At 53.7% G+C, this 25,431-nt stretch overlaps 1 protein-coding gene across 2 annotated transcripts; it reads right to left on the bottom strand.

The window, feature by feature from the left end:
- Positions 1–314: 314 nt before the first annotated feature.
- IGF2BP2 (insulin like growth factor 2 mRNA binding protein 2) lies at positions 315–23,743 on the bottom strand. 2 transcript variants are annotated; one of them, XM_014870431.2, is made up of 17 exons: positions 23,539–23,743; positions 22,993–23,053; positions 13,452–13,500; positions 13,091–13,142; positions 12,550–12,613; positions 10,948–11,220; positions 7,271–7,405; positions 6,998–7,120; positions 6,323–6,458; positions 6,043–6,171; positions 5,291–5,311; positions 4,705–4,773; positions 4,339–4,455; positions 4,006–4,080; positions 3,661–3,792; positions 2,646–2,759; positions 315–1,831 (listed from the first exon to the last, which is right to left on the bottom strand). In XM_014870431.2, exons 1-17 carry the CDS (start codon positions 23,726–23,728, stop codon positions 1,736–1,738), a joined length of 1,836 nt encoding a protein of 611 aa, XP_014725917.2. In that variant the 5' UTR covers positions 23,729–23,743; the 3' UTR covers positions 315–1,735. The 2 variants fall into 2 exon arrangements, with proteins under 2 accessions (XP_014725917.2, XP_014725916.2); XM_014870430.2 differs by having other exon boundaries at positions 5,291–5,314.
- Positions 23,744–25,431: the final 1,688 nt, after the last annotated feature.

Below are 25,431 nucleotides of genomic sequence, written 5' to 3' on the forward strand. Positions count from 1 at the left end.
CTCTGGGGCTCATGGAGAGGGAAGGTCCCTCATTGTGGTACCTGTCAGCATCCCAGCCCCACCCTGCCCCCAAAGGCCATCCCAGCCCCATTTAGCACCTTTCCCCATTGGATGTGCCATCCAGGGATGTGCAGGGAGGGAGAGGTGCCTTCATGATGGCAACACTTCCCAATAAAACTCCACCTGGCACTGCCTGCACCCCCCACATCCAGCCCTTCCCTCCCTGGCAGCTGGGATTTGGGCACCAGGGAGCAACTCCCAGCCACGACCACTGAAAGGGACCCCAAAGAAAGCAACGGAGAGCAGGCTCAGGCTCTGGGTAGCTGGATATATTTCTCTTTTTTTGTTGGTGTCTCAGGTTGGTTTTCACAGAACACTTTGCAGTAGAGGAAAACACGGATTCGCAGCCCACGGGAGCGGTGCTCCCATCCCTGCTCTTGCCCGTCAGCTCTCACCACTTCCATCCATCACTTGCATTTGCTTCAACCCTTTCTTTATTTTTGCGTTTGGCTTTTTTTTTTTTTTCTTTTTCCCTTTTTTTTTTTTTTTCTTTTTAACCATTTCTCAAGCTTTCTCCAAAGGAACAGCCACTGGCTCTTGGCTTGCAGGAGACTATGGAAGAGCGCTGGGACACAGGGGATGGTTTCCTTCTTCCACCTCGCAGCTGACTTGGTCGAGATCATTTTTCCAACTCGTTTTTTTTTTATTACAAAAATAAAAAAATGCTCCAACTATCAGTTTTACAAGGCATACAAAAATCTCTAAAAGGGCAACACAAGCGCAAGGTGCTGAGGTACGAAAACCTGAGGTAGTTTTTCTGTGTGTGTGTGTCGGGAGGGTTATTTGGGTTATTTTTCATTTGAAGCCAATTTTGCTGGTTGGGTTTTCCAGCCCTGGGCTGACACCCTCTTGTATATCCATTTTTTTTCACCCATTTCCCCCTCCTCTCCCTGTAACAGAGATCTTTCCCCAAAGATCCCAGTCCAAAGTGGGCAGGGCTGGTGCTGCCCATCATTTTCCAGGGATGTCAGTGCTGGGCAGTGATGGAGAGAGGACAGACAGACAGAAAGGGGGGACAGAACGGATGCAAACCCCGCTTTGGAGTCCAAAGCAAAGAGGAAAAGGTGTGTGAAGGAGAGGAACAATTCCTACACGAGGAATCTTCTTGGCTCCTACAGGCCCTGCTCTTCTCAAAGCCCTTCAGAAATTGCTTTTTAACAGTTATTTAGTATTTTTTTCCCTGCTGGCGATCCTACAGCTCTGCTCTACGGTGCATTAGAGAACCAATGAACCAGCTCCTGCCATTAAACCTCTAGAAAAGCCTGCTTTTGCTAAAAACAAACAGCCCCCTCCCCCCCAAAAAAAAAATTTTTAAAAAGTGAGTTAAAAAATAAAACCTTACAAAACTTAAAAACCGGCGTTAGTTTCGTTACGGATATATTAATTCTAAATTAACGAGCGCCGCGGCACCCCCTCCCCTAGGCTCCTCCGGGGTGGAACGGGCAGGTTTGGGGAGAACTGCAAAATAAAAAAAACACCTCTCTGTGCCGGTGTTAGTGCAGCTGACGGGGGAGCGGCGATGGAGTAAGGCGGAAGCTGCGGGGTGGAGAGCTCGCCCCGTGCCCCGGTTCTGGGCTGCCGGGGGGGCTCGGGGCTCTTTGGTTTGTCCCCTGCCCTGCCGGGCTCTGGTGGTGGCAGCGGGGCTTACATTCGTCGGGCGGTGCTGGCGGGAGCCTCACTTGCTGTGCTGCGAGGCCGCGGCTCCCTGAGCGTGTTTGTGCTCCTGCTGCTTCACCTGCTGCACGATTTCCCTGATCTTGCGCTGGGCAGTCTGCGGGGGAAAGGCAAGAAAACGGAGCTGAGCCCCCACCAAGCACAAGAACAGAAGGGATTCTGTGACAAATGGGGATGTGCTAATGATGCCTTGAGTTTTATGTTGTTCTGTTCTGCTCGGGTGTGCAGCTTTTCGTTTTATATTAAGAGTTACTAGGATCTTTTCACAGGGTGGTGAAGACAAAACAGTTCTATTCCAGCTGGGGACTCAGTCTCTTCAAACTTCAGGCCCTAAGTATAAACAATGTGAAAAGAGGAGGGTGGGCAAGGAAGCAAGCAAGGAGGATGAAACTTCATGATTTGAGGCTATTACTTGGACAGTTGACTTCTGTATGCAAATAGACTAAAACCTGTAAAAATGTGAGATCTCGTGACCAAGCCCTCTTTTGCTTCCATCCTGGAGCTACCTGGGCAGGGCCACGACTGTGGCACTGGTACCTTTGAAGGCCTCTCAATAAATATCCATTTTATTCCTCTTAACCCTGTCTAGCCTCTGTTCCAGCTCCTCTAGGCATCACTGAAGCAAAGGTTTGGCTTGTTCTTCCATGGCTCAAGAGCCTTGATTTTGGGGTATCACCACGCCCTTGCAGCCAGGAACCAGCCTGGTCAGGAGCACCCAGGTGGGGAGGCAGGAGCCAATTCCCACCCCACGTCCAAGGCACGGATTTCGGCTGGATCAAGCCAATCTTTAATTTTAATGCAGCCAAAAACCCCTCGAGTGCACAGAAACCACTCAGAGCAGCTATGGGGACGCTGTGCTTGGTGGCTTTCCTTAAACTGGGATTGCTGGGAGAGGCACAGGCAAACCTTACCTGGCTGGCAAAGAAATGCCCAATGATTTTGACGACGACCTCCTCGTTCTCGTCCGGGGTTTGGTCTCGCGGCACGATGACTTCTGCGCTCGTTAAATTCTGCAGTTCGTTCACCTGCAGCAAACAACAGAGATCCAGGTTTTGCTGTGGAAGAGCCCAAATCCTCCCTTTCTGGTGCCACCTCTCTGAGCCAGGCTGCCATGGATTGTCCCCTTGGGATGGCTGCCATCCAAGAGCCACCCCTAAGACACAGGGGTGGGACCGAGATATCACTGATAGCACAGAGAACCTGGACAGAGGTGATGGGTGACAGGGAATGTCCAGCTCTCTGTTCCTGGGGCAGGTGGGAGCCCTGCCTTGGGTTGCAATACAGGATGTGGCCAAAAATATGTATTCTAGCACCATCTGTTAAAACCAAGTGAGGCAGTGTTCTTTTCCACAACCCATCCTTCCTCCAGGAGGTATCTTCTCTTAATGGGCCATGGAGTCCCAGAGCATGACTGATAAAATTCCATCATCCCATTGGGAGATGCTCCACCCAGGGGGAGGAGCCAAGCATTCCCTACCCAGATAAAAACTGAGATTTAAAATATCAGAGCAGCCTTTTCCCACTGGATTCCAGAGGAAAAAACAGACCCTTCCACATCATCACTGGAGCTTTGGAGGAAAACTGCACCTTCTCCAGGAGCACTGCTCCAGCAGAACCACATCTGTCACTGCAGGAGGATGCAGCCACCATTTAATGAGACTGCACCAACACCCTGAGTGACTGATGGGGTGTCAGGTTGGATTCTGACTCTGTCAGTGTTTTGTTGTTTTGTATTACTGTATTTAATTTTTCTTAATAAAGTACTGTTGCTCCTAGTCCCATATCTTTGCCTGAGAGCCCCTTAATTTCAAAATTATAATAATTTGGATGGAGGGGGTTTACATTTTTCTTTTCAAGAGAGGCTTCTGCCTTTCTTAGCAGACACCTGTCTTTCAAACCAGGACAAGCCCACACACCCCCACCTACCGTCTTGCCACCTTTGCCGATGACACGGCCGGCGGCGAAGGAAGGCACCTTGATGTGGGCTTCGAGCTTCACTTCTTCTTTTGGGTTGAAGAAGTTTTCCTCTTTCAGCTTCCCAAATATTCGCCCCTGGGCCTGGAGAGGGGACAAAAGGGACATAGAGGTGGTGGGCAGCATCCTGGAGGTGGCCTGCTGTGCCCTTCATTCCTGCAGGCAACGATGTGCCAATGTCCAACAGCACCAAAACCAAGCTGAGAAGCTCCCCTGGCACGGTGGGGACCAAAGGGATGCTGTCACCTTACCCCTACCCATGTCCCCAAGTCAGCCCCCACCCTGTGGCCATCGCACCTTGAACTGAGCCTCGGGTGGCCCCGTGATGATCACCATGCGCTCGCTGGCATCGGGACCTTCTGCCGGGGCGATCTGCGGAGGGATGGGGAGGGGTGTCAGTGTGACCTTCCTCGGGGAAGAGCCACCCTGTGTGGGATGTGCCCCCATGCAGGGACACCTCCTGTACACAGACACCCCCCCACCCGAGGAATGGTGACAATCAGGATGCTGCAGGACTGGGTTTCTACTAATTTGGGCAGCAAAACCATTTACCAAGAGCTCCCTTCTCTGCCTTCAGCAGTGGGAAAACTGAGGCACAAAGCCCTGGCCCAGCCCTTTATTCCTGCTCACCTTGATGGAGGCACCAGCAAACCGTGCCAGCTGCTTGATGTGCTGCCCCTTCTTCCCAATGATGGCCCCCACTGCCTGTGTTGGGATGAACAAGTTCACAACCTCCTGCTCTGGCAGCTGGAAAGGGCACAGAAGAGCCAGAGGGTCAGGGGAACAGCTGGATCACGGGCTTGCTTCCCCCTGCCAGCACTCCAGGCTTGAAGAGGGGGTGGGCTAGGCTCGGTTGGGTGGGGTTGGGTTCTGTTGGGTGGGGCTGTGATCCTGACACACATTCCTTGCTTTGTGCCTGCCCTCCCACAAGGTGCCCAAGGGAAGAAGACCTCATGGCAGGAGGTGCCAGGGCACTTCTGGGGAAGGAAAACTTACAGGGTGCTGATGGGGGAAGGTGCCAGCTGGGGGGGCTCCATACAGACTCGACAGATAGGCTGAGGAGCCCTGTGGTGGGAGAGAAAATGAGGGTGTCAGTGACATCAGTGATGTCCTCAGGGTCCAGCCCCTTCCCAGACACCCCAACCTGACAGAGGGAGGTGTCACTACCATGAGTGACACGAGGGACACAGTGACCACCCCTCATCCCCTGAAACCCCTCCAGGAGGGCAGGCACATCCAAGGGTGAGCTGCAGCCCAGATCCTGAGCCTGCAGTACAGCACGAGGCTGGGATGTGGAAGGGAGCTCCCAGTTAACCCCAGTCCCTCCCCTCTGCTGGTTTTTTTTGGCTTTGTCCTGCTAATGTTTGTATCAGAAAAAGGCCACACAAAGCTTTGGGGTGAAAGACCCCACACCAAACACTGCCCTTCAGGAGACCTGTCCTGACCTCTCCATCTCACCCATAAATAATTCCCGCAGGATACAGGCACAGCACCGTCCCTCCACAGGCTGAGAGTGACCAGCCAACCCTCCTGGAGCCCTCCAGAGCCACCACACCCCCCAGACACCCTACCAGGCACTCACCGTCCTCCTCCGCCCGCTCTGCTGCTGGCATTCCAGGGAAAGAAAACAGCACAGGTCAATTAACCCAGAGCTCAGACTAAATTAGTTAGGGACTAATGGAGGCAGCCCACAGCACCTGAGTGACCTGGGATGGACCTTCCCCACCAGCACCTTGGCCATCCTGCTCTCCTGGCACTGCACCACCCCTGGCCTCTGTCATCTCAGGGGTTGTGAACACCCTTGCCCAGGTTTCAGCCCCAAGAACAAGGAGAACCCTCCCCTGTGAGGTGGGGTGCAGAGTGGCTCCCCACAAGCACAGCCCCTTGGGTGCCAGGGCAGGGATCCAAGCTGATGGCAGTGGATGCACAGGGTGGGCTGCTTGTCCCCTGCACGCCCTGTGACCACACCAGGGGGCTCTTGTGGCCACCAAGACTAGACCCACGGGGCACATACCATCACAATCCAGTGGTGGGCTTGGGGTCAGGACTGAAGACCACCTACATGGTTTTCCCATGCTCTCTTCAGACAGCAGCACCCTTGGGACACAGCCAGTCCTTAAACACTGGTGAGACCCAGCTCAGCACAACACAGGGATGCAGCTGACCCTCCTGGGGGTTGCCACCTTCATTCCCTGTCCTCTCCACGTTGCTGCTGCGATGAACATCCTCCCAAACGGACAAGAGTCAGAGCTCCCCATGAGGTGGCTCCTACAGCTACAGCGTCCACCCAAACCCAACAGGACAGCCCAGACACCAGGAACATCTCACACTTACTGCAAAGGGGTGATATGGGGTGGCAGCTGCAGCCCCTCGGGCCCCTGGGGTGGATGGGAGCATGGACAGCCCTGTGGAGAAGATGCCCAAAGCACTGAGGTTCAGTCCTGGGATCAGGTTGGCCTGTTGCTGGGAAAGGAAGGACACAGAGAAAGGTGTGAAAGGTGGAGTGCTGGGCTTCTCAGCACAGCGTGGATGTGATGGGAGAGGCCCAAGCCCTGCTGTAACACTCTGAATGGGTGTCTGGCCGCCCAGAGCAGGGTGGCAGGGCTGAGCTTACATTGACGGCCACCACGTCGCTCTCGTAGGCCTCGCGCAGCTTCTTCATGATCTCCACCTGGGCGTTGGAGCACGCCTCCGTGCTGCCCTTCACCGTGATGGTGCGCTCGGGGTTGTAGATGGTCAGATCCTGCAAACTGCCCCGCGGGAAAACACACAGGCACGGTTATGGTCCTCCTTCAAGTCAAGGAAAAAACCTGGAGAACTCAAATCACAGCTCAGGGTTCCCCTGAGACAGAGTGAGAGCCACACGGCCTCTCCCTGCCCAGCGCCTGGGATGAGGAATATTCCTGGGATAGGGAATGCACATGGGAGGACACAGCTGCTCTGGTTTTCAGCTCCAGCACTGCTTGTACCATGCTGGATGGAATGGGGTGGCCTGGTGTTCACCAGGACTTCACTGAATCACTAAATCATGGAATCATGGAATGGTTTGGGTTGGAAGGGATGTGAAAGTGCATCAAGTTCCACTCTCTGCCATGGGGAAGGACACCTCCAGTTAAACCTGACTGCTCCAAGCCCTGTCCAACCTGGCCTGCAACACTTCCAGGGATGGGGCAGCCACACCTTCTGTGGACAATCTACCACCCTCTCAGGGAACAATTCCTTCCCAAAATCTCATCTAACCCTGCCAGGCTGGGATGCCATTCCCCCTGGTCCTGTCACAGAAACTTACGGGGAGATGGTGATCTTTGTGCCCGTGTCCTGCTCAATCTTCTTGAGGTTGCGGCCCTCCTTGCCAATCAACCTCCCCACCAGGCTGTTGTGTGCCAGGATTTTCAAGGGAATCTCTTCTGCTCTGAAATGGGTTAAAAAAATAAAATCTAAAGGAGCAGCCAGTCAGGAAACACAGAAATTTCCAGCCACAGGTACCAGGGATGTGTTGGAAAGGAGAAGGACCACCACCACCATTTCCCATCGGGCTTTTGGCTGAGCTGGGAGCACTCACGATTTGGTCTCGTCAGCCTCCTTCTGCATGATGTCCAGGATCATGCGGCACGCCTCGGAGCAGCCCTCGGGGGTGGCGTGGATGGTGATGGGCTTCTCGGCAGCGCCGGCGTTCTCCTTCCGATGGATGTCAACCCTGCGGCGAAACAACCGGCACAGAGGAGCCCCTGAGATGGGCCTGGTGCCACACAGAGGGCTTTGAGAGCTCAGGAGCTGAGAAAAACTCCTTTCAACACTTGCTCAAGCTCTGGGGTGAACCTGGGTCTTGGGCGCATCTACCTGGCTCACGCAAGCCCAGGCTGTGTTTGGTTTCGGGTGGTTTGGATCGGATTTGGGCCACGCTCGCCTGTAGGACCCGAGGTCCTGGAAGCTGAGGGGTGTCACAACATCAACCATCGAGGGGGCAGAACAAATGCACAACTGGACGAAGCCCTGAGCAACCTGGTCTATCATCTCTGACGCCAGTCCCAGAGCAGGAGACCGGACTGGAGGCCCTGCCACCTCCGCCTCTCTGTGCACAACACCCGAGGCTGTCCAGCGGCCACGTCCTTCGGGACAGAGGGCACTTACCCGTGGGCAGCGTCTGTCACGACACGGAGGCACCCGGCAACAACAGCGCTGGTACTCACGCCCTTCCAGGGGAGACCAGAAGGCTCCCGTGCGCAGCGGCAGGGACCGTGCTCTACTCCTCTGGTCCTCCCTCAGCTCATGGCGGGAGGAGGCACGGCCTCCAGCTCGCTCCTCACGCTCAACCGTACCTGGCAAAGCCCTGAGAGAGAGGGAGAGAGGAAAGCAGGGTAGGAGACTCCCGCACCTCAACCACGCGCCGTGGACAACAGGGGGAAGAACCTTTCCGTCTTCTCCGCGCGACTCCACGCGCTCTTCCCGCCGCAGGGTGATGCCGTGCGGCCGTCCTGCCATCGGCCACCACCTCGGTGTCCCTGTCACTGTCACTGCTCCAGCCAGGGCCGGATCTTCCGAGCAGGTGTGGCAGTGGTAGCTCGGTTGTTCCAGAATGCTGCCAGCGCTCAGCTCCCGCACGCTGGGTCCCCTCCGGCCACGTCTCCGAGGTCCTGTCCCGACGGGATCGTCCAGGGTGCTGCTGCACACGCCAGGCCAAGGGATGTGGGGCACAGCCCCACACTGGGACGCTGCACAGGTCAACTCTTCCAGGAGCTCACGAGGCTGCATGCTGCAACACGGATGGTGGAAGGGGAGCAGCTGGATGAGCCTTCCCTGAGAGAAGAGCAGGGCCAACCCCAGCCACTCCAAAGGGACTCAGAGTGGTTCCATCCAAGCACTGAGTAGGGAGTGAAGACAGTGTAGGCTCCATCTCTCCAGATCTCCCGTGGCTTCAGCTGGTGCCCCCAGCCACGGAGCTCCCTCAGGTTGGCCTGGAGGATCCGTTCCCAGCAGGTACAGGGACACTTGCTGCCACACCTTCACCAGAGACAGGGTGGGCACGTCATGATGGCCACAGGAGGCGATGACAGACCAGGCTGATGCTCCCAAGGCAGGGGGAATGGATGAGGAATCCCAACAAACCCCATAGATGGGAGCCACGCAGCTCCTTGGACCCACGAGCAGCTGAGGAGAGTGGAGATGAGAACGCAGCTGAGCCTTCGCCCCAGAGAGGGACCAGGAGCCACAGAAGTGCTGAGTGGAGGCACCGAGGTGATGAGGACCTTGGACAAGCCTTGGGAAGGGACACAAGCCAGGTTCTTGGCTGACCGACCCATCCCACGTCTGGATGTGTGGGAGAAGAAGGGACGCCAGCAAGGGGCCGCAGCTTTCAGGCACATCCCACCCCAGAGAGCTGCAGAAAGGAGAGCTCTGGAGCTCCCAGCACATCCCAGTGCCACTGCTGAACTGTTCCATTCCAACAGGAGGATGGAGAAGGGCTCCTTCAGTACCTTCACCCCATCACCAGGTGCTGCAGGGAGGGATGACCAGGGCTGGGGGGACAGGGTTTGCCTACGGTGCAGCAGGAAAAGCTTCCAAGAGACCTTACAGGGGGCTGGGAATGCTTCAGGGAGTGGTGGCCATGAGGGACAGCCATCTCCAGGTGGACAATACAGTGTGCCTGCAGGGTTATCCTGGTCCCATGGCTGCTGGGTAGCCATGATGCTCTCCTCATGGAGTTCCAAGGGCTGTGGAAGGTCACCTGGTGGGGTGGGCTCTTGGTTTGGGTTTCTTCGTGGAAAAAGATGGCTCAGCTTGGGCACAGTTTTGCCTCCTGGGGCTCAGAAGCATCTTTGGGATCTTTGTGTGTGGAACCAGGGGTGAAATCCAACGTGACCAGATGAATCCAGAACCCAACGTCGCTCTGGGGAGGAGCAGGGGTCAGACCCCCCCAGATCATCACACTGATGGATGAGGGTGGCCTGGGCAGGGACAGAGTGTGGGATGACACCCAGAGTGAAGGACAGGGGCTCCTGTGACTGCCTGGGATGGATTCTTGAGGTCCCCTTTGCCCAAGCCTGAGCAGAGGTAGTGCCTCACTGTGGGCAGGGCAGAGAGGGCAGAGCACTGAGCACGGCCTTCCTCCATGGCTCCTCCATGGTCTTCAGGGCAGCACAGGGAGCCACTCCACAAGGAGGGACACTTCAGTGGCACAAACTGCTCCAAGCAACAGCATTTGGCTTCATGGCTGGGAGAAGCCAGCACCTTCCCACCTTCCTTGCTAGGCTCAGGGCTTGGAAAGGGCAAATTCCATTCTTGGGTGGTGAGGACACAGCTACACCTGCAGCTCATCCCACCAGGACTCACCTGGAGAAGGGCTTGCAGCCAACCAGGATCTGCTCACGGCTACCACGTGGCCACACCCCGGGGTGAGCCAGGCTCCAAGAGCTCCTCTCCCTACTCCTCTGCCCCCTTTCCATACAAACCTCTTCCTGCCAACCCAGCACCAGGGTTTGGCTCAGCTTTCTACCTCCAGCCACACTACTACCAAAGATTTGCCTCTAAAACCTCCTCTGAGAACTGGTATGCTCTGGGACAGGAGTCCTACATCCCATGGGATCACCAGGTTCAGGATGATGAGCACAGGAGAAGACAGCTTTGGGTTAAACACAAACACACCTGGGCAGGAACAAACCATGCAGGAAAACCATGCAGAGAATGAGTGATGAGATCAGGAGAACAGCAACAAGAGAAACACGGCAAACTTTGGCAAGACAACCCCACTTTTTGGGTTTTTTCCTTTTTTGCTTCAAAAACAAACACATTAATAGCTAAAAAAGGCTTCCAACAGTTACAAAAGCCCATCCTTCTTGTGGCAGTGCTCCCACAGAGCCCCTTTCCCCTCAACAGCTCTAGCCCATATGGGATCCTGCAGGATGAGCAAATCCCAAGAACAGACCACTGCACTGAGGATGCACCTTCAGGATTTGACCCCCAAACTTGCCATTTCTCCCTAAAGCCTCACCCCCAGCTGTTCTCACGAGGCTTTAGGAACTCATTCCAGGCTTCTTACAGTGTGCATCCCCCTCCTGCCACACCCAGACCACCCTGGCCAGCAGGAATGGTTGAGGACCTGAGCTCTGCCACCACCCCCTGAAGGCTGCACCCCAAGGAATCAGCAGTGGCCGGCACTCCAGAGTCCCCAGCACAGGGAAAAACCCGAGCTGGGACCTACAGCACCCTGGGGAAGGAAACAAAACCATTGGAAGTACTTACTTGGACTGGGTTTGCTTAGTAAGGTTCTTTATGGTCAAGCCCTCCTTTCCTATGATCGCACCAACAAACTGCGTGGGCACCAGCATCCTCAGTGGGAAATCGAGCTGTTTGGGCTGTGAGGAGCCCCCTGGGGAGGAGCCCCGCTCCCTGGAGGAGTGGCCCCCGCGGCGGGATCGCTGGGGGGGCGGAGGGGAGCTCACCTCTTCATCCGGGATGTAGGAAATCTTGAAGGAATAGTTCTCAAACTGGTGGTCGCTCAGCTTCTCTATTGCTCTGCAAGGCAGGGAGATGCAGGGGGTGGTGAGGGGCTGCCTGGGGATGGGCTCCCCCCTCCAGCATCCCCACAACACGTAGAACATCGTTCCCAAATTGCATCTTCCTCCCTCCCCTGTCTGGAGAAGGTGGCCATGGGAAGCCAGAGCCTCACGTTGTTCCCACGAGGAGCAAGCCCCATAACCTGTGGGACATCGTCCCCTTCCACGTGGGTCATGCCAAACCTTTCCCCCAGCAGGGGTGGGATGGAAGCCCAGGGGCCTGCCCCTCCACCTGGCCAAGTCCTTGCCAGAAGCTCCCACACAGCATGGGAATGGTGTCAGGTTTTTTGGACATGGAGAAGGTGACAGAGCAGCTCCAAGCCACCCTCGCTGCCCCAGGGTGCCCCCTCTGCTGGGAACCCCAATTCCCTTCCAGGCTGGATGAGGTGGGGAGGCAGCACCTGGACTCTTCATGCCCCAAACCCTTCCTCAGCAGGGATGTTTGGCCATGCCAGTGTCTGCCATGACCCTGCTTGGCTTCAGCTTTCCCTGCTCCTACCACATCCCACTTTGGCTACTGACAGATCACAAGCAGCTCCTTGCCAGGCCTGAATTCCACATCCTCTGAGGACTTCTGCAGCTTCACCATCCCTTTCCTAAGTCCAAAAAAGCCTCTTATCCCAAAGCATTAAGCACTGCTGTGTTGGGGAAACTCTTTGTCTTCCTTTATTGCCACACTTCCCAGGACCGTGGTGGGATTTTTGGGGCTGTCCCGTGCAGGACCAGGATATGAACTCAAGGGTCATTGTGGGTCCCTTCCAGCTCAGGGCACTCCATGATTCTAAGACACTCATGCCATATTTATCTGTGGTCCACAGCACATCCAGCCGAGGCTGGAGGCACAAGAAGGATTCTCCTCTGCCCTCCTGGACCAGCAGATCACTGTCCCCATCTCTGTCCTCACTTACCCAGCACCACGATGGGTCAGCTCAGATGGGAAGCTGGTGGAACATCCATCAACAAATGGATTCACAAAGGCTCTTTATGGCCTGGGATCTGCTCTTGATCATATAAAAAATAACCCTGGCCACTAATAATAATAAGCTCACTACTTACTGGCTGGTCTCCAGCATAGGGCTGAAGTCTCAGTAAGATGTTTTTTTTTAACCATTCTTCCACTTCTGAAATAACCCCTAATTTGTACTTACCCCCTCTCCCATGCCAGGGGAGAAGGCAGAATACAGCCCAGTGATGGGACAGCTTAGAGAAGCCTGGAGGATACCTGGGATTCCCTGGGAAAGCTGGGGTGCTGTGCAATTACGGGCAAACCAAGGCAAACGCCACTCACACTTTTGCCTCCTCCTTCGTCGCGTAGGTCACGTTGACCACGGCAGTTTCTGTGTCTGTGTTCACTGCAGGGAGCAAGAGAAGCAGGCTTGGAGCAGGGATGGGAGAGGTGACACAGCTGGCACAGGGAGAGGGAGGTCCCATGGCACGCCTGGACACTGCTGTGTTTTCCCCCAGCACAAAGACTGGGTTGGATCCAAGGCTGGATCCAAGCAGAATGCAAGGCTGGACATCCCTGACCCACCAGGGGATCCCAAGCTACACTCAGCTCATTTCTGCTTGCAGGGATAATAGTTTTTCAATTTGTCAGGAATCAGGAGCATTCCTGGGGATGGCAGATGGATGGCCCACGTCATCCAAACACTGGACAGGTGGTCCCACCTCCATCAGCAGGGTTTGTGTCCAAAACCCATTTCAGACCAGTGCTGCTGGTCTGGTTATCCAACTAGGTTTCATTCCAGTGGGCCTCCTGCAGCCTGGGCAGAGCTGGGGAGCAGCAGTGGGGATTTTGCAGGGATGAGGACCGTGCTGGACCATCTTACCTTGCTCTACATTCTCCACCGTGCCGTACTGAGCTAAGAGGCCATCCAGCACCTGGGGACAGAGCAGCAAACTGGGCAGGTGAGGCCCCAAGCAGGCAGGGCAAGAGCCCACTCCACCCACAAACACCCTCCAGCACCACCCACCTGCTCCAATGCCTCCACCCCCCCGAATCCCATCATCCCAAAGCTGAGCCAGCACTCCAAGCTGGCCCACAGCTCTGCTGCCCAAAAGCAGGGAGGAGCTGGAGCCCAGTTCATGCTCCCTCCTGCAGTTATTGGGAAGTTAAAGGAAGTTAAAGCAGTACAGCTTGTGCTGCTGGAGGAGATGAACGGGATGGTTTTGGGATCAGCCACTTCTTACCTCCCACTGTAGGTGGGGAGGGATGTTTCGGATCTGGATCTTCCTGCTCCTGCAAAGACAAAGCCCTGGGTTAGGGTCTGCAGGCACCTCACAGAGGAGGGAAAAGCCTCTCTGGGAATCAGACAGCAACTGTGGACAGCTTTCCAAAGCATCCCACTTCCCCATGCTGAGCCAGGGCAGCTCATCCCCAGGGAAAGCCATTTCTCCCAGCTTTGGTCACCACTGGGGCTGAAGCTCTCTCTGGAATGCTCCCTCCTCATGCTGGCTGTCAGGTTTCCAAGGAAACCTCCTCAAAGGAGCCTCTGCAGAGTCATGGCCGTACAGGGATGCATGGACAGCCCTGCCCACGCTGCTCTGGGCTGGGTGGCTGGGTGGGAACAGGACCCCCAGCCCTGCCATGGCCAGCCCTGCTACACCTCGAGGGGAGCTCTCCAAAAGTGCATCCAGCTCAGGCCCAGCACTTCCCAGCAACATGGGGCTGCTTTCCTTGGGGAAACCCAAATAAACATCCTTGGAGACCCGAGCTTTGGGATGCAACACACCCAGCCTTGTCCAGTGGCATTTCCAAACTCACGTGACTCACTCCCAACCTGGACATGGTTTCATTCCCAACCCCGTCATGGCTGCATTCCCAAGCTGGCCATGGCTTCATTCCCAGCCTGGCTGTGGCTGCACAGGAAGCATTGCCAAGGCTCCCCAAGGGTAACAGCCCCCTGACATCTCCCCAGCCTGGCAGTGACAAACTCTGACACAGCCCAATCCATGGAAGATCCAGCCCAGCCATGAGCACATCCATGAGTCACCCAGATCAGCATTCCCAGTCCTGCCTGGGGTCAGTCAGCTCTGACCACAGCACCGTCCTATGCTGTCCACGATGCTCTGAGCAGAGCACAGCTGGACCACCCCTCCCAACACCAGGGATGGTTTTCCTGGCCAAGCCACCCCATGCCCACACACAGAGCCAGGTTTCAGGAGCTGAGCAGCAGCTGGAAGCTGGTTTTGTGCAGTTTTCCTTTTCCCTGGGATGAGTTCAAGGAGGATGCTTGGAAGGACAGGTTCCACCAGCCTGGGAGCTCCATGGGAACACAGAAGCAGCTCCAGCTGATGGCCACCAACACCCAGGGGCTTTGGGGCAAATTGTGCAGGACTAGGAGGCAGCAGGAGGTGGAAGAAGACATCAACAACCTGATTCCACCAGGAATCTTCAACCATTGGGAAACAAGACCTTCCAACTCTGGTCCCTGCTCTCACAATTCACTGCACAGACAAACCCTGACCTTCCTACAATTTTGGCAGATAAAATGTTCCTCAGGTAGTTTGGGGCCAGACACTGGAGCCAGTGAGGAAAAGGCAGGGAAAAGGATGTTTTTTGAAATGTGGGCTGTCAGGGCAAGACAAACCCCACAGCTCATCCCATGAGAAGGACCATGGACAAGCAGGAAACCACCTTGGTACCAGCCTGGTGTCTCCTGGGGCTGCTCAGCCACAGTCAGAGGCACAACAAAACCTGTGCTGGCATCCAACTGAGCAGGTGTGCTCAGGAAAAGGCTCCTGTCCCCAGCTGCCACCAGGGACTTCACAGCTGGGAATCCCAGAATCCCTGCGAGGGAAGGAGCAGGATTTGTCCTATCCCACCCCCAGCCATACCCACCCAGGGCAGGAAGGAGGCAGGAAGGGAGACCCTGGCAAAGATGATCCTGCTCTGTTCACCAACAGCCTGAACCCTTCTCCTGCCCTTGTCACCCACCCGACGCTGTTCCCAGTACAAACATCCCACGGGGACCACTCCAGAAAATGGGATATGTTTCATTGTTAAAACCCACCAGCATTTCCCAGAGGGTCTCTTCTAAGATGCCCAGGTCCTGCCTGGATACTCAGCTCCCAGGAGGCTGCTCCAGCCTGCTCCAAGAGACACATCTCACTCGTGAGGGGAGGCCAGAATGCCTGAACAAACACCAGCGAGTCTCAAACCACTGCACAGAGACAGAGACGCTGCCCAGGCCCTCCCACACCCCAACCAGCCTTCATCCCAACGTGCCACTGCTCAGCTCCAAGCTCCATCACCACAGCCACCCTCCTCTCCCCATGTGGGAACTGTTGGGATGCCCCAGGATGGGCCATGGAGGAGCTGCTCTCCATTTGGGGTCCATTTGGCTCGGCCCACCTGTCACCAAAGCCCAGGGGACACAGGGCACTTGGAAGGGGCACATCCAAGAGAAGCCAGCACAGGAGCTGAACATGATCCCTTTGCCACTCCTGGAAAAGCCCTGCTTTGAATTTAATTGCTCCAGGGCCATAATTTCCCTGCTCCTCTGCCAAGGGAGATGCCAGGGGAGATGCCAGAGCAGCCCTGGTCTCCCAAGGTGCTGCCTCACCCCTCCTGGCCCACCTCCCAAAACACCCAAACAGAAGGATCAGAGCAAGGTGCCACATAACCCCACTTCCCAATGGGACACAACAGCATATTCCCACTCCCAACACCCATCCAAACCAGTGCAGAGCATCTAAAGACACCCAAAGGGCACTCAGGCTACAGCTCCCATGGGCAGGATTCCCAGCAGCTCAACATCACCGCCCAGCATTTGAGATAAGGTTTTTATTCCTACTGGGTGTGCTTATGGCTCTTGCAATTCCACACCTGGCTGGAGCAGTGCTGGACCACACACAGTCATCACTGATGGAGTCAGGGATGTACATCTGGAGCCATGACAGATGGATGAGTAATTCCCAGGGCTGGGGCAGGGGCAATTCTTGTCCAACACCACTCCCAGGAGAACTTTATGGCAGAAACCCCCTTTATTTTGAATTTTTTTTTTTTTTTAATTCCATTTTCCCAAACCCTCTGGATTGACACACGGAACACCGGCACAGGAGCTCACGATGGCCACGTTTCCCCCACCCTGTTTTGCAGCAGACTGGTGGGGATTTAAAGAATGAAATAAAACATAACAACCAGCTGGGGGAAAAACACTCAACCGTGTGATGCAACTGGCCCTGCTGTAGTGAGTGCCCTCGGATAACCTGGAGAGCTGCATCCCTCTGGCTCTTCCCCACCTCCACACACCCACCTCGCTGCCTCAGCGGCTTCAGGGGCTGAAGAAACCGAGTTCACCCGATTTTTTCCGTTTTAAATCGATCCCAGACTAGTCCTGCTCACCAGCAGCTTGAGGGGGAGGCATCTCCTCGGCCCCAGAGCAGGGTTTGGGTACCAGGAGCTGCTGGCAGCACGGGGAGGATTGAGCAGTGAGTGAGGAGGGAGGTGAAGTGGGCTCATTAAATAATCCAGGATGGAGCTGTGTGTCCTTTCATGCTTCCATCAGAGCAGAATCATGGGGAATCATCACAATCCTGCAGGGAAAGGGGATGGAAAACCCCCAGCCATCCATACTGCCACGTGCCTGCTGCCTGCACTTGCTGAAATCGTGCACTAAAAGCCTTAAAAAACTTGAGGTTATTCCCCAGAATCAGGAGGATTGAGGGGGTTTAGGCACATCCCCCCCATTTTCCAGCATGGCTTCCTGCCCTCCTGTGCCTTCCAGGGAAATGGTGGGTAACAACCCCCTTGAAATTCAGGGACAAGGATAAAAATGTCATTTATGTGAAATGAGAGTGAGCCACCTGCCCGACATCCAGAAGCCCTTCCTGGATTTTCCCTGTTGGCCCCATGGATCACCCACCCATCCCTTAGTCAAGGTGAAGCTCCAGAGGGGCTTTGTCTCTCACAAGAATTTGGGAACTAGAAACGAGCACAGGCTTAAATATAAGCTCTATAATATAATAATAAAACCTCAGCCAAATGATACAATAATAATACAGTAATATAATGCTATATAGTAATAACATACAATAATATAGAAAAATAATGATATATAATTAATATAGTGGTATACAAGGGATGGCCACATCACTCTCTACCCTAAAAACCACAGATTTTTTTCCCCACTCAGGCTTTGTAATATCTTACTATTATAAAGCTTAAAGGGATTTTATCACCTTCTACCTCAGATCAGTGCTGAGGGCAGAGAAAACACACTCTGCCACCTCCTGTTTTCCATAAAAATCAGCTTTCAAGAGAACTGGGGGGAAAAAGCAAAGGGAAAACATATTGAAAACCCAGTGGGGGCTCTGCCTGCTTTATGAAATGTTTGTCCCAGGCAAAAAAAAAAAAAAAATCTACAAAAAAATAATTCCCATTATCAGGCAGGGACCAAACTCTGTCCCAGCTGAATTTTCCAGACCCAGTAGCTCAATGCCTGACCGGGCAGGGAAAGAAGTGGCTGCTGGATTTGTGGTACGTGAAAATATATATTACTAGATATATTTTCTGGTTGTCCAGAAATTATATCTATTTTCTGGGGCTGTCCTGGAGGAGTTTTGCTGTCTCCCGAGCCCACCCAGCAGCGGATCCAGCTCGGTGAGCCCTGGATGAGCATTAAAGAGCTGCCCCAGTTTCCACCAGTTGCCAGGAGCGTGGAGGCTGCTCCAGTTCCCCTCCCGGCCCGGGGGCTTTGCCCTCTTAAGGAATTAAAATCCCAGGGCTGGAAAAGCCCCGGGCTCGTCCCTCCGAGGGCTCCAGCCCCGGGGATGGATCAACAATAGGAACGGGAATCGCGGCCCATCTGTCACAGCCCCGGCAGATCCGGGGGGAAAACAAAAGAGGGTGGGGAAGAGGAGGGGGGAAGAAGAAGGTACAAAATAAAACAAAAAAAAAAAAAAAAAAGGGGGGGGGAAGGAGAGGGGAAAAATAAGGAGAGGGGGAGAAAAAGGAGAGGGGAAAAATAACAAGGGGGGAAAAAAAAGGATGGGGGAAAAAGAAGGAGGGGGAAAAAAAGGATGGGGGAAAAAGAAGGAGAGAGAATAAAAAGAAGAGGGGGAGAAAAAGAAGAGGGAAAAAAAGGAGAGGGGGAAAAAGAAGAGGAGGAATAAAAGGAGATGGGGAACAAAATGGAAGGGGGGAAAGAATGGGGGACAAAAGGAGAGGGGAAAAAAGAAGGGGGGGAAAAGAAGAGGGGATAAAAATGAGAGGGGGAAAGGGGAGGGGAAAAAAAGAGGGGAAAAAGGAGAGGGGAAAAAGGAGAGGGGAAAAAGGAGAGAGGAGAAAAAAAGGAGAGGGGGAAAAAGGAGAAGAGGGGAAAAAAGCATGGGGAAAAACGGAAAGGGAAAAAAAGAGGGGGGAAAAGGAGAGGGGGAAAAAAAAGAAGAGGGGAAAAAGAAGAGGGGAAAAAAAGAAGAGGGGGAAAAAAGGAGAGGGAGAAAAAATAGAGGGGGAAAAAAGGATGGGGGAAAAAGGACGGGAGAACAGATAAATGGGAGGGGTGGGGGGATAGAAAGAAGGGGAAAGGAAAAAAGGGAAGGAAAGGGGATAAAAGGTAAGAGGAAAAAAGAAGGAGGAAAGGAAGGTGGGGGAAAAGTGGGAAGGGAGAAGGAAAAGAAGGGGGAAAAGAAGAGTGGGAAGGAAGAGATGGGAAAACAAAGGCAGAGAAGAAGGGAAAAAGAAAAGGGGAAAGAAGAGAGAGAAAAGAAATGGGGAGAAAAGAGGAGGAATAGGGGAAAGAAGAGGGGAGGAAGAAATAGGAAGAAAAGACTGGGAAAAAAGGAGGAAATAAAGGTGAAAAAAAGGGGGGCAAGAATGGGAGAAAAAAGAAGTGGGAAAAAGAAAGCAAGGAAAGGAAAAACAAAGGGGGAAAACAAGGGGGAAAACAAATGGGGGAAAAGAAGGGGGAAAAAATTCATGGAAGCAAAGACCCATGTGGAAAGAAATCAAAAGAAAACCAACACCCAAACACCACTAACTGCCAGTACACCTGCAAATAAAAATAAAATAAAATAAAATAAAATAAAATAAAATAAAATAAAATAAAATAAAATAAAATAAAATAAAATAAAATCACTGGTGTCACCCCACTGCAGAGCCAGAGCTGGAGGCTGGGAAAGGATCAGCTCCAAGGGGATTCTCCTGGCCAGCTCCATTGGGAACAGCATCCCAGACCTATGGGAAACTGGGCACACATCCAGTGGGCAGCAGGAGGGGAGTTTCCCATCCTGGATATGACCAATATTGCCCTGGCAACTTCATATCTATGTCTATATATAAAAATATATATATAAAGTCTCTTTTTGGACATAAATATGTCTTATAAAATTTTATGTATTATATAGGAATATTTTTGGTGTGTTTTATGTAATTCAATATATTTATATAAATGTTTCATATAAACGTAGATAAATATAGAATCATAGAGTCGTTTGGGAGAACTCATCTAGTCCATATATCTCATGGAAAAATATGATTAGAAGTATATTTTTATACATATAAAAATATATCTATAAAGTACCTTTTATATAGTGCCTTTAGACATGTAATACCTGTTATTTATATCTACATAAAAGATACCAAATCCTTTAAACACACCACCGTACATTATTAATTTGTATCAATATGTAACATACTAAAAGTTTTAAAATATATCTATTTTAGGATACAGGACTAGGACTGAGAGCAGCCTCGCTTTTAACACCCCAAATTCAATTTTCTGCTCCCTGTGTGCATTTCCAGACACACGTGGGGAGGTTCCAGGGGCTTTTCCTGCCAAAGCAACGGGAATTCCTCTCTGTTAATTAAGCAGCTCGCTAATGACAAACAATTATTGATAAGGAAAGCAAAGATGGGGTGTCCAGAGGAAGAACAAAGGGCCTGGATGTTTATCCCAAGCTTTAACATCACCAGAATTTCTGACTCGAAAAACACGGGGAAATAAGTAAATAAGCAATAAAGCAAAACCACGCAGAAATGAGAATTGAGTTGATGCTCAAAAGAGAATTATTTCAGGGTAATTATTTTTGAAAAAAAGGAGAAAGTGCCATAAAATCACCCCCACTCTGGCAGGCTCCCCCTCCTGGGGCAAATCCAGCCGAGTTTTACACATAATAAAGTATTTCTATATAATAATTTAATTACAGTGATTTCCAGGCTCCCCTCACTGCTCTTCACATCTCCCTCACGCTTTCCTTTCTCCATTCTGAAAATTATGGCAGAAGCAAAAATTAAAAGGCACCTTCACAACCAAAATCGCCAAAATTTGACTGGTTTGGGGACAATAACTGGAGCTCTGCTATTTTTTAAACTTTTCATTTTAATACAATTCTATAAAAATCAGCACTGGGTTAGCTGAGTTTTACTTCTCGTTTTTCCAATTTTAATTTTTTTTTAAATGCTCTTTCTTTACATACCTTTGTATGCTCTTTCTTTTCTATCTTTCTTTTGCATTAACACGATTTTAAAAGATTTTTAGGAACACACAGCCAATCTAGAAGAGGGCAAATGCTGCTGCTTCCCCCACGGCCACGCTCCAAAAGCAAAATACTCTTGGAGTGGGATTGCTTCAAGCAAATAAAAGTATTCCCTGCTCCTGCTGAGTTTAAAATCAGTTTTAAAATAATTTTAAAAATTGAAAAAGTTGATTAAAATATAAACTGATTTTTAAAATTCTTTCATTCCCTAAAGCACAATCCAACATATACAAGGGGAAAAAAACCCAATTGTGAGGCTGTTGCAGACTTCCTAGAGGAGCCCAGATCAGTGGGATGGCAGCAGAGGGGCTGATTTTAAACTCGTGGGAGGTGAATGGATGGACTGGGCAGGATTCAGGCACTGTCACATTTAATTCCTGCCTTCGGAGAAACAGAAACAACCCCTGTGCCAGCACCTCCCCTCGAGGAATTCCCTTCCCTCTTTCCCCTGGCCAGATGTCCCAGGGGTTTTCCAGCCAGTTCCTTATCCCAATGTATTTCTAGGTATATAAATATATAGATAGCGTAGATCTGTATTCGATTTTTTAATATAAAAATTCAGTATTCCAGGTGAAGTCGGGCACGGAGGGAAGCGCCGGGCATCGGCACCTCCTCACATCCCCGTGACGCAGGAATGCCGAGGGATGAGAGCCAACCCAGCTCGGGTTCTCCAAGCCCAATAACCCCAAATTCATTTCGGTAAAGGAGGGGATTTTTATCATTTCACTCCCTAAAATCCCAGCGTCTCTCCAGGACTCGACCGCGACCGTAAAAATTGGATTTTCTACAAATTTAAAGAGGGGCGGGGGGAATAAACACGACCACGTGAGGCTCAGTTCCCTGCCAAAAATCACATTACAAAAATAAAATCTATAATCTACTGAGTTGAGGCACAGCCCCCCAAAGTGGGGATATTAATATAAAGCAGGGTGGGGTTTTTTTTGAGCCGGACATAAAAAGATTCCAGCTTAAATTAGATCTCGATAATCGGAAGAAACTTGGGAATAGAAAACTTGGAGTCGGTTGAACACAGAGCGATGTAAAATAAATCGGTATTTATTTCTGGGCTGGTTAAATGGCTTTTTTCTAATTTTAAAACTCGGGAGGAAAAGCGGGCGCACCCCAGCCCCGACGGAGAATTTAAAGATGAATTCCTTGTTTACATCCCCTGCTGCATGGTAAAGGTCGAGCCCCGGCTCCATACTATGGCCCCAAACTCCCAATTTCTGCCTCCATCCCTCTTCCAAAGTCACCTCCAGCCCAAGCTGGGGCTGCTGCAGAGGTTTAGCTTAGAAATATCACACCTGAGGATTTTAGGGGGGCTCGTTTTGATGTGTTTTTTTTTTTTTTGAAGGTAAGGGAGCGTGTGATCCCTTGCCGAAGACGAAATCCCACTCCGGCACACGTGATGCCGGGCACGAGCCATTCCCCCCCCGTAAGCCTCAATTACACAACAGCATTTCCAACCCCCCCGTCATTTCCAAATTAATACCCCAGCAGCAATCCCGGCCCAAATCCGACCCCCAGCTCCCAGCCCAGGCCAAGCCTCCGCGCCAAGCCGCGCCGAAATCACCCGCCCGCAGCAGCCCATGGGGGTTTTGTGGGTTGGTTTTTTTGTTGTTGTTGTTGTTTTTTGTTCTCTTTTATCCCGACACGCGAAGAGAGGGAATAAAGCTCGGGATGAGGCTACGCCACACGGTGCCGGGGTTGTTTTCCCTGCGGAACGCGTGTGCCCATCAGCCCGGCCTCGGGCACCTGATGGAAATGAGAGGGCGCGCTCGCCGCGATGCATTAAATACAAAAAGCTTCGGGTTTGGGGGTTCTCCGGCTGGATAAAGGGGAGATGAGGTGTTTGGAGAGGGAAAACTGATTAATTAGAGACTAAAAATAAGATCCCGAAAGGTGCGGGTGGCTGCGCTGCTGGGAAAACCTCCGTCCACGCCGCGGAAAGTGGGAGGAAGGGGGTTTTCTCGTGTTTTCCTGCTAAATAAGCGGCTGTTTTCCCCGGGAGCGGTGGGGAGCGTGGGGCGGGGGGGCATCACGGGGGTGCCCACCCGTGGGAACGCGGCCGTGGGCCGGCAGCTCCTTCCCCCCCCCCCGCCACCCAGCGCTGCGCTCCGGAGCGAAAGTAAAACCGACGGGGCTCCTCCGCCCCCCCCATCCCCCGCATCCCAGCTCCCGGAGCGCCCCCCGTCCCGCTGGGATGGACACAGGCACCGGGGGGACGCTGGGGGTGACGCCGCGGGGTTACCTGAGCTTTTTGGGCACGGAATAATCCACTTCCATCACTTTGCCGTGCAGCTCCACTTTCCCTGCGGAGACAGCGGGGCGCTCAGCATCCCCCCGGGATGGGGCAGGGCAGCATCCCCCCCGCCAAATCCCGTCCCACCCCATCCCACCCCATCGGATCCCACCGCATCCCACCCCCCCGGCCCCCCCGGGCTGTCCCCGCGCCCCCCTTGCCCCCCGGTCCCCCCGGGCCCCCCCGCTCGGCGCCCCCGGGGAGTTGGGGTTGGGCACCTCGTAATCGGGTCCCCGGGGGGGCGCGGGGGGCGGCGGGGCGGCGGGCCGGGGGGCGCCGCGCCCCGGGGGCTCCCAATAAAATCGGAGAAAAAAATCAGCGAAAAATAGAGGCGAGGTCGGGAAGAGCCGAGGCGGGAGGAGGGAGGGAAGGAGGGAGAGGAGGGAGGGAAGGGGGGACCGGGAGATGCCCGGGGAGGGGGCGGCGGAGGGGGGGGGGGGGGGTGATGAGGGGGTCGCGGGGGGGATGCGGGGGGCGCGGGAGGGGGTCGCTCACCCGAGAGGGTCTCGATGGCCCGGATGGCCCAGTTTTGGTCCGGGTAGTCCACGAAGGCGTAGCCGGACTTGAGGAGGACCTGGCCGGGCAGCGGCAGCTGCCGCTCCCCGAAGAGCTGCCGGAGGTCCTGGGCGGTGGCGGCGGGGCTGAGGTTGCCGATGTACAGCTGGTTCATCCTCCGGCGCCTCATCGGGAGCCCCCCGGGCTCCTCCCCGGGAGCCCCCCCGGCTCCTCCCCTCCCGGGAGCGGGACGGACGCGGGCTCGGGAGGGTCCCGCTCTGCGCCACCGGCCCCGGCCCGGCGGAGCCTCCGAGAGCGGCGGGCGGAGCCCGGCCCGGCCCGGCCCCGGGGCCGCCCCGCGGGGGGGCAGGTGGAGCCGCCAGACCCCCGCGGGGACGGGATGGGCAGGGGGGACCGGCCCCGTGCCCACCGCCCTCCCGTACCGGAACCCACCGCACCCAGCAACCCCGAGCCACCGCACCCAGCACCCCGATCCCTCTGTCCTGGAACGCCCAGCTCCAGTATCGTGATCCCTCTGTCGTGGAATACCCAACTCCAGCATCCTGATCCCTCTATCCTGGAACTCCCAGCTCCAGCACCCCAATCCCTCTGTCCTGGAATACCCAACTCCAGCATCCTGATCCCTCTATCCTGGAACACCCAGCATCCCGATCTCTCTGTCCTGGCACCCACAGCACTCGGATCCCTCTGTCCTGGAACACCCAGCTCCAGCATCCCAATCCTTCTGCCTTGGCACCCACCACACCCAGCACCTCCAACCGCTCTGCCCTGGAGCCCATTGAACCCCATTCCCCCTAACCCCCCACACCCTGTCATCACCCCCACGCCCTCTGCCCTGCACCCCACTGCACCCCATCACCACCAACCCCTCCTTCTGTCCTGAACCCACTGCCCTCCACCATTCCAACCCCTCTGCCCTGGAAGCCACCACGGCCCAGCACCCCCAAAACCCTACTGTGCCCTGGAACCCACTGCACCCATCACCCCAGACTGAATCACCCACGATCCCATTACCCCCCCAAACTCTGCCTCAGAATCCACCACAGCCCAGCACTCCCAATCCTTCAGGAGATCCTTCAGGGAGAGGAAAACTGTTTCGCTCAGGAACCAAAGAAAAGAAATAAATTAGAAATACATATTTATATCTATATATTTGTCTACATAATTACTTAATACAATTAAAACAAATTAACAAACATGATAAATAATATAAAAAAAATTTTTTACAATGCTTTTTTTTGAAAACAAGAATGTGTGAGCCCTTCCCAACCCAGATCCAACCAGCCATCACTGTGTGTGATCCCATTGTCGGAAAGGCTCCAGGAGAAGCTGAGCTGGTGCCAGACACTCCAGCCATGAGCTGTGTGCACGTTCCCTGCCCGCTGCTGGATGGCTCCTGCAGCCTCTGGGGCTCTGCTGAACGGTGTCCTCAGGTCACCAGGACTTGGTGTCACCACCTGCCTGCAGATTAAGCGACATTTTTCTCTCTCCTTTTGAGAATAAAAGCCTGATCCTTGTGGAAGCGCATCGAGGACATGACTGGAGACAAATAAGGTGCAGAATAATCCTGGCCGGGTGGGTGACAAGTGGCCTTGTGCTGTTGGAACGGAGCGTTGTGTCCAGGACCAGGCGTCCCTTCCTGTGCTGGGAGGGGGAGGGGGGTGAAGGGCAGTAATCTGAATTCCCCAGATTTTAAGGCAATTAAGGACACTTCAACCACGGCTCCTCCTGCTGCTCCATCCCACTGCCAGTCTTCCCTGGCATACGGAGATGGATGGAGTAGGAATAGCGGTGACGGGTGCTCGATGCCATGCCTACAGCAAAAATAGATGTGGTTGGGCTGCGATGATGCAAAGCCAGAAGAATCCTTCT

Source organism: Sturnus vulgaris, chromosome 10, assembly GCF_052056855.1.
Source record: "Sturnus vulgaris isolate bStuVul1 chromosome 10, bStuVul1.hap1, whole genome shotgun sequence".
Taxonomy (NCBI): Eukaryota; Metazoa; Chordata; class Aves; order Passeriformes; family Sturnidae; genus Sturnus; species Sturnus vulgaris.